The sequence below is a fragment of the Engraulis encrasicolus genome, chromosome 3 (assembly GCF_034702125.1).
Source record: "Engraulis encrasicolus isolate BLACKSEA-1 chromosome 3, IST_EnEncr_1.0, whole genome shotgun sequence".
NCBI lineage: Eukaryota > Metazoa > Chordata > Actinopteri > Clupeiformes > Engraulidae > Engraulis > Engraulis encrasicolus.
In genome coordinates, this window is record NC_085859.1 from 47,314,850 (window position 1) to 47,323,957 (window position 9,108).

At 44.2% G+C, this 9,108-nt stretch overlaps 1 protein-coding gene across 3 annotated transcripts in view; it reads right to left on the reverse strand.

The window, feature by feature from the left end:
* Nucleotides 1-515: 515 nt before the first annotated feature.
* Nucleotides 516-9,108, reverse strand: part of cntrl (centriolin) — a 52,547-nt gene continuing 43,954 nt past the window's right edge. For 2 of the 3 annotated variants that reach the window (XM_063195541.1, XM_063195539.1), the window contains exons 37-43: nucleotides 8,801-9,005; nucleotides 6,331-6,482; nucleotides 3,381-3,467; nucleotides 2,880-3,116; nucleotides 2,110-2,172; nucleotides 1,535-1,690; nucleotides 516-1,260 (exon numbers count right to left, since the gene is read on the reverse strand). In XM_063195541.1, the coding sequence (XP_063051611.1) occupies nucleotides 1,165-1,260; nucleotides 1,535-1,690; nucleotides 2,110-2,172; nucleotides 2,880-3,116; nucleotides 3,381-3,467; nucleotides 6,331-6,482; nucleotides 8,801-9,005 (996 nt within the window). In that variant the 3' untranslated portion in view covers nucleotides 516-1,164. The remainder of the gene's footprint in view (nucleotides 1,261-1,534; nucleotides 1,691-2,109; nucleotides 2,173-2,879; nucleotides 3,117-3,380; nucleotides 3,468-6,330; nucleotides 6,483-8,800; nucleotides 9,006-9,108) is intronic. The other variant, XM_063195540.1, reaches the window with a different exon arrangement.

Below are 9,108 nucleotides of genomic sequence, written 5' to 3' on the forward strand. Positions count from 1 at the left end.
GCATAATTGTTACATACATGCGTTTCTCCGTTTACAAACATTCAGCAATGCAGAGGAGCAAAAAACAAAGTGGCCAATCACGTGAGCGCAGCTTTTGAGTGACAGTGGATTTCAAACAATCAGCGGTTACTAAGGCACCCTCAGCTGCGTGTACAGCACGAATGTTTGTATACAGGAAACCCCTGAATACATGGGTTTCCTGTTTGTAAACAATTCCTGGCAGCGCACTCTTCAACCTCACACTGTTAGGAACTGCTGTCACTCAAAAAATGCACTCAAATGGTTGGCTGCTTAGCATCTTGCCCCTCCTCACAGCGTGAATGGGCACAATCGTGATGAAGCAGTGTTGCTTTTGCTAGACAGTGGGCATGTGCACTTTGCCAGTTTCATGTATTCTAGTTAGAATTTTCTAACCACAAAGCATCAAACTGGCCAAGTGCGAATGCACACTGCCTAGCAAAAGCAACACTGCTTCATCACGATTGTGCCCATTCACGCTGTGAGGAGGGGCAAGATGCTAAGCAGCAGTGAAGCATTAGGCTCGTTCGTGACGACACAGTAAGATTTTTGCTAGGCAGTGGGCATGCGCACTTTGCCAGTTTGATGCATTCTGGTTAGAATTTTCCAGCAAAAATCTTACTGCGTCGTCACGACCGAGCCCAGTGGCTCATCACGATTTTGCCGAATGTTTGTAAATGGGAAACCCCTGTATAGGCCCTTCCCTCTGCGTTATCAACCATTGGCTGTGTGCACATCTGATCTGCAGCATGCATTACGATTGGTTAGCCCTTCCCTTTGCTTGGCCAACCAACAATGGCACACTATGGCTGCAAATCCTTCTAGTTCCTCCCGTCCTTTGCTCTGGCCTACGGCGTTGTGATGCTAGGCACGTCATTCATGAGAAAAGATTTTATTAAATATCTTGTTAAAAAAAAAAAAAAAAACGTCAGAAAAAATATTGTCCTCATTTGCTATCAGGATATTGAATGGATATTGGAATCAGGATCAGGAAGGGGGTTCCTGTTCTCCACGGAGGAGGAGCGACACTGAGGCACGCAAGGGAGGAACTAAAATGCTAAAATGACTTGCAGCCTAAATGACCTGCACGAGGCTCGTCACAAGCTCTTCTTCCCCTTTGCTTTTCATTTCACCCTTTGATTGAAATCAGCTCATTTCCCTTTGTGGCTGTGGCCGCTCCAGTTTGACAGGGTGATAAAACGGCTCAGAACTTCCCGAGTGCCAGCTACTGGACAGCCTCACCTGTGAACAACAGGAATACAGATTAAGGTGTGAGTCGTGTCACACATGGCAAACATATGACACAGTGCTGTGACATATGATATGTACACACACAAACACACGCCATGCTCACAGAGGTACATACACACACTCACGTAGAATGCTCACAGAGGTAAACACACACACACACAGACACACACACACACACACACACACACACACACACACACACACACACATACACACACACACAGCATGCTCACAGATCCACGGACACATACGCACACACACACACCTTGTGCTGCTTGAGTGTTTTGAGCGCGGTCTCGTCTCCCAGCAGCTGGTCTAGCCAGTCCAGGCGTCTGCGCAGGTCATCCAGACTGCCCTCTGTCTGCTGCCGTCTCACACACAGCGCCTCCTGTTGGTCAAACATGCGTCTGCGCAGCTGAGCCTGCAGAGAGGACAGTACGACATCTATTTATAAAATCGATTGCAATTCTATTACGTCAAGTTAGGGCTGTCTTTCCCATAATTGAATGTCATTTAATGACGTAGGCATAACATGTTTATGACATTGACTTGATGTTTATGAAACATGCATGACTGCGTTATTACACTGCTATGTCATACGTATAAAGCCAGACTCAAACTACACAACTCTCGATTTTGTGTCCGATTTTGACGTCTATCTTTGAACGCTGCACATGATGAGGAAATCTTGCTGGACAATCGCTTGCAATGGTATTGTCCATTGTCATAAGAGGGGTTTTCAGCCGAGACTCGGGCGGATAGTCGTCTAGTTTGAGCCTGGCTTACCAGTAAGTGAGATGGACTGTGACAGGCTTCTCCTGTAACGGGAGGCTTACTTACTTTCAGCTCATCCTCATGCATCTCCAGCTGCTCTCTCAACAGCTCCCCTCGCCTCTGCTCATCCTTAAAGTCACAGCACACACACACACACACACACACACACACACACACACACACACACACACACACACACACACACACACACACACACACACGCACACGCATACACACACACACACAGAATGCAACACCTCTTCACAGTTATCACACACACGTACAAAGTACATGTTTTTTTGCAGTGTAAAACAGTCAACACTGTTACGTATGAAGTGCTAAATTAACAGTTCAATAAATGTATTCCACACACACACACACACACACACACACACACACACACACACACACACACACACACACACACACACACACACACACACACACACACACACACACACACACACACACACACACACACACAGCTATTCAATCCAAGTCTCTTGTGATAGCAGACACACACTGTGCACATTCTCACAAATAGACAACCAAGCACAATAGAATGAAAATGCACACTTTTATCACTCTCGGCTAACGAATGCAGACAGAATGCAACACCTCTTCAGTTATCACACACATGTACAAAGTACATGTTTTTTTTGCAGTGTAAAACAGTCAACACTGTTACGTATGAAGTTAACTAAATTAACAGTTCAATAAATGTATTCCACACACACACACACACACACACACACACACACACACACACACACACACAGACACACACACACGCACGCACGCACGCACACACACACACACGCCTAATATGTACGTACCTGTGCAGCAAGTGCAGACATCCTGGATGGAGTGAGGAGGGCCCTGAGCTGGTCCTCGTCCCCGTCCTCTCCCCCACTGCTGCTGCCCCTGCTGGGGGGAGGAGAGCTGGGGCTGTGGGGGGGAGAGGGACTCTGGAGATCTCCTACAGTTAGGACAGATAGCTCTGGCTCTGGTTTGGGAACGGAACAGCGGTCAGACCGCCTGGTCTCAAGCACAATACACCTCTCCTTCTCCTGCTGGGCAGAAAGCCATGCATGCACGCATGCACACACACGGACACACACACACACACACACATGCATGTACAGTACACACAAAGGAAACAGAAAAGCTGGGTCATGTATGTTTGATCCCTTTTCGATTCAGTTAAATGTGACACACAGCCACAGCTTCTGCTTCTGCTCAGCTGTGGTTTTCGTGTGTGTGTGTGTGTGTGTGTGTGTGTGTGTGTGTGTGTGTGTGTGTGTGTGTGTGTGTGTGTGTGTGTATGTGTGTTGTACCTTCTCTCTGAGGCTCTGCAGCTCTTCGCGTACAGTGTGTAGCTCCGTCTGGAGTGTATCTGCTCTCTGCTCGCTCTCTTTCGCTGCCTAGTTCACAAACACACACATGGGAGGGCCCAAAAGTGTGAAATAAATGGTGTGCGTGTGTGTGTGCACTTGTGCATGAATGTGTGTGTGTGTGTATGATGATGATGGTGTATATGTGTGCGCGCATGTGTGTGTATGTGTGTGGGTGGTTGACATTTAAGGGCGTAACACAATTTAAATTATTCCAATTCCTGAAGAAAAATGATGGAAAAAATTGGAAAAAAATTGAAAAAAAATAAAGCACTTAGTGGTTCGTGGAATTTCGCCTAATGTTTGCCATTTTTGGGAAAAGGTGTCCTGCATCAACACTTTTCATAGGCATATCACATCGCAGGAAAATGAAGTCACACCACAGGAAATTCACTGCATTATGGTCGTTTTAATCCTTTTGTATACATGACTGACATCTGAGGTCATGCTAACTTGATAATAATATTGTGTTTAATCTTAATATGTGTTTTCATTTATAAAAAACTTTTTTTTCCTTCTATAAGAGCAGTCACACCACAGGACACCATAAAATGAGCTAAGCATTGCGTGACAGAAACATTGCAATATGAAGACATATTAAAGAGGTTAATAGTCACCTTAAACTTCCACAGCACTCCAATAACTGAGGCACTGACTGGTTAGGAGCCAGTCTTTAAGACCCTATAGTTGGCCTTGCAGCTGCCCGTTCACAAACATTGACATACATGTCACCCCACAGGACGCAATTTGTGTTACGAAATTGAACTTCTAGTTCTGTTATTCTTCCGTTTCCGGTTCCCCTTTTTATTCTACGAACCATTCGTTTTGAAGAACCGCTCAAGATAGAAAATCCGTTCAAAGACCGAAACGTTCGGCTCAGTCATACGACCAGATTTTGTATTTTTCACGGGGGTACCTCGAACTCTCTAGCGCCACCAACAGGAAAACGGTAACTTTTGAACCGTAGGTCCAAATTTCAAAAACTTGGTATCCCTGGAATCCTTGGACCAAGGCGAATTTTCCGCCTGGATAGTTTTCCCGCCATTTTGAATTTTGTAAAAATCAATAAAAATGGCGCCCCGCCCACAATTTATGGCGGATCGTCCCGAAATTTTACACAAAGCATGTTCCGAACGGGATACATCTACCCTAAAAGTTGCGGAGCGATTGATTGAACCGTCTTCGAACAGGAACCAATCGAATTTGCCGGCGAGGACGCCAAACAGGAAGTGAGGTCATATCTCGGCAACGCCTACTCGTATCACAACAAAAATTGATACACATTATCCTTACTATAGCCAGGGACTACATACCAATTTCCGTGAAAATTGGAACATGGGGGGCGCCACAATTAGTGAAAATGTGTTTAAGCTCATATTGAAGTCGCCAAACAGGAAGTTAGCTCATATCTCGGTAACGACATGTCAGATCACAACTTAATTGGATACACATGACTGACATCACCCCTAGAGTTCAAATGACAAATTGGAGGATAATTGTTTGATAACTGTTTTTTGGCCATATTGAAGAGGCAAAACAGGAAGTTAGCTTATATTTCGGCAACGCCCATATGTATTACAACCACAATGGTATTCACATTATCCTTGGACCAAGCCGAATCCAACGCACCCTTTGACAAAATTTTGGACCTCAGAAAGTTTTCCCGCAATTTTGAATGTTGTAAAAATCAATAAAAATGACGCCCCTCCCACATTTTTTGTGAGAGTGTCTCGAAAATTTTATCAGATCATGTTCAGACTGAGATACAGCTACCCTGAAAGTTACGGACTGATTTCTTGAACCGTCTTTGAACAGGAGCCAATCAAATTTGGCGGCGAAGACGCCAAACAGGAAGTTAGCTCATATCTCAGCAACGCCTACTAGTATCACAACAAAAATGAGTACACATTATCTTCACTATAGCCAAAGGCTACATACCAATTTTTGTGAAAATTGGCCCCTGGGGGGCGCCACAATTAGCGAAATTGTTTTAGGTCAATATCAGCCCCATTTACACTATGGGCCAATGGCCTCAATGTATTGGCCCAGGAACTTCAGCCAAGTAATTTAAAGCTATTTGGTGCTATTACCTTAGCCCAAAGGGTGCACAACAAAGATATGCAAGTGTACAATATGGTGTCCAGGGGGTGGTACACAAAAAAACATGTCTTTGACTTTTCTGTTATGGGGTGTTTGTGTTAGATTGTGTGTGTGTGTGTGTGTGTGTGTGTGTGTGTGCGTGCGTGCGTGCGTGTGTGCTGAACATGGATGAAGAGCAATGCATGAAGGGCAACCTCCACGAAGGGCAACATGCATAAAGGGCAACGCATGCATGAGGGGCAGCGAATGCATGGAGGGCAAGCATACTCCAGCATTTTCTGTGAGGAAATGCAATCTAGTTAATATTACTGTCTTGAGTTTTTTTCACATTCACATATCTTAATATAAAGTTCATATTTATTCAATCATGCCAAATGCTTCATACATTATTAAAAATGTTGTTGGTTAATTTTTATATATATTATATTCCAGGTTTCATTAATGTTACAGTCACACCGCAGGATATTTGACATATAAACCTTTACATAAATCTTTAAAAAAATGTTTCTTCTCATCTAAGACTAATATGAAACATAATTTACCACATCTTCTTTCATTGACATTTGTTTTTTGAAGGAAAAATAACATTTTTGTAGGTTTTTAACCAATGTTACGAAAAAAACAAGGCGTCACGTCAACCACCCGTGTGTGTGTGATGATGATGATGATGATGGTGATGTGTAAGTGCATGCACGTGTGTGTGTGTGTATGTATGTTGATGATGGTGATGATGATGATGGTGGTGCGTGTGCATATGTGTGTGTGTGCGTGTGTGTGTGTGTGCATGTGTCACCTGTTGTGTGTGCTGCAGTGTGTGTGTCTGCCTCTTGAGGTGGCTCTGGAGCTTGTGTAGTTTGGATCTCTGGCCCTCCAGCTCCCCCCTCTGGCCCTCCAGCTCCCGCTGCTGCTGGTCCAGCCTGGACTCCCACTCACACAGCTCTTGGCCTGCACACACACAGCACACACACACACACACACACACACACACACACACACACACACACACACACACACACACACACACACACACACACACACACGCGCGCGCACACACAAAATTACCTTCAATTTACAGTCACTGCCACTTGTGTGCAAAATAAATGTGGGGCTCGATTAACTTGGGATGGCATGATACAGCTGTTCACGTCAGCTAGAGGAGACACATGGTGCGTCTTCAGTTCAATTTTACACTTTGGAAATTAGTACACTGCACTACGGTTCGACGACACGAGCATCCCGCCGCACTAAATTAATCATGCATGCACTTTTTGTGCTATGTTATGCTATGTTATGGAGCTATAGTGCCATACCGGCGAAGTGATCTACACTAGTAGCGCACTGATGCCGTGCATTCACACAGTAAATACATCAAGAAACCAACGGAAACACTTCTGAGACTCATTCTTGTGTGTGAGTGTATTCTCAAACACTTGAGCTATGGTTGTACAAGGTGTTTCAAATCAAGTCAGTTTGTGAGTGCGGTGAGCACTCCAGGTGAGCATTCGCAGTTAATCGAGCCCCACGTTGATCTCACACAACGGTGACAGCAAGCAAAGTAGCCAAAGCAGTGCACATTTCACCAATAAACCATCAATTCATAGTGGAATTATGGAATAATTGGTGATGGGGATTTGTAATCATGGACCACAAATTGCAAAATGTGGAATCCTTTCCTGTCCCATTGTTTGAAGTTGGCAAAACCAACTATTGTTCCAGGTAAGAAAGCTGTCAGTTCTTCAGTGGGAGCTATTGGCAATTGCAAAGTCTATGTAGCTAACGCTAATCAGCTAACTAGCGGTCCAATTAGCATAATAATAGCGAACTATTAATGAACTGTTAGGGCATTTATCTTGCACAATGACACCCACCTAGATCCACCACTGATATAAGAACAAGAGAGCTAGACAGAGCTAAATGTTGAGGTTACAGTTACAGTTGTTGTGTGGTAGGTTGACTTAGCCAGTGACACTGCAGGAATGCTGCCTGAGTGAGAAAATAATCTACAGCTTCTCTATCAATGAAACTGTTCATGGCTGGAAAGTTTTTCCAAGTTACTGCATTTTAACTCTGTGTTTGCACTGTCTGTTCCTCTATCGAGAGAATCTACTAGACTAATGATTGAACTGGCCTTGCCCCAGGGCAGAATCCTGACATGATGTTTAGTTTAGTTTAGTTTGTGAGTGTGTGTTTGTGTGTGTGTGTTCTCGTTATTTCCTCTTTATTTAAAAAAAAAAAAAAAAAAAAAAAAAAAAAACTAACCCCTCTTTGTAATTGCACTTGTTGTTCTGTATATCTCCTGTGCACTTTGTATTTGCTTGTGATGTTATCTTGATTATGTCCTCTTTTGAAAGTCGCTTTGGTTATAAAGCGTCTGCCAAATGCAATGTAATGTAATGTAATGTAATGTAATGTTCCAACTCCCAATAATCGTTAGTTGCAGCCCTAATCCTTTCCCCACTTTTCTCTCTCATGCCAAGTATCACATATGGGGATGATAAAAATGAGATTAAATGAGATTAATTTATTACAAATTCTGTAATGAATTAGATTATTTTAAAATCTATTTACAGCCCTATTTTTTTCATTTCAATTTGTAAAGGAAGGAGTTTATTGAAAGTTCATGCGTGAGTTATAATAAAACATTTTAAAATGCATGTACATCTCTGTTAAGTAAGTCTGTTGTCCAGTCATATGATTTGTCATTCAGTTTTCTTAAAATCTCGTCTCGATCTCATGAACCCAGTCTCGTGTCTTGTCTCGTCTCGTGAGCAGAGCATCTCGTCACACCCCTACTGGGTTGCATTTGAAAAAAAAAACATGGATCTGCATCCTTCAGACTGTCTATTAAAGATCGGATACGGGTCGCATTTGGTGAAGGAAAACGAATTTGGGTCACTCACTTCAGGTATACACCAGACGTGACTTGATCGACACCGGAGATGACTCTGTGTTGAGTCACTGGCGACAGAATCGACAAAAGTGGTTTGGGCGACAAGGGGCAACTCGAGCGACTTCAGCAACAGTGTGTAGTTGAACCTCAGAGAATTTTAGCTATTGTACGAATTATTAGCTCTAGCGAATTAGCTATGATGCGGTTTGGCGACAGCCACTGCAGCCAACTGAAATGTCGGAATGCTTCCATCTGTCACATCTTATACACCTGCCGCTCTTGCTACGAACACAGTCCAGCAATCTTTTTGTAGCTAGGTCGCCCCTGGTGTGTTCGCGGAGTAATGCAGGTTCGTGCTGAATCTGTGACTGACCCTTAAGCCTGTGCTGCTCCTCCTCGGTGTGCAGCAGTCTCCTCCTGTCCTGCAGCTCAGCTTCTTCTGCGGTGAGGTGTTCCATGCGCTGCACCCGCTCCGCCACAGCGCCCTCCAGAGCCTGCAGCTGGGCCTGCAGCTGCTGCCTCCTCTGCTGCTGCACAGCCTCCTCATCAGCCCACTCCTGCTGCTGCTGGCCTAGAGTCTACAACACAAGTTACACAGCGCATCTTTAATTTAGTCAGAGAGACGTTTACTGGCACAAGGAGACTCATGTATGCCCAAAGATGGACGGACAGACAGAATCA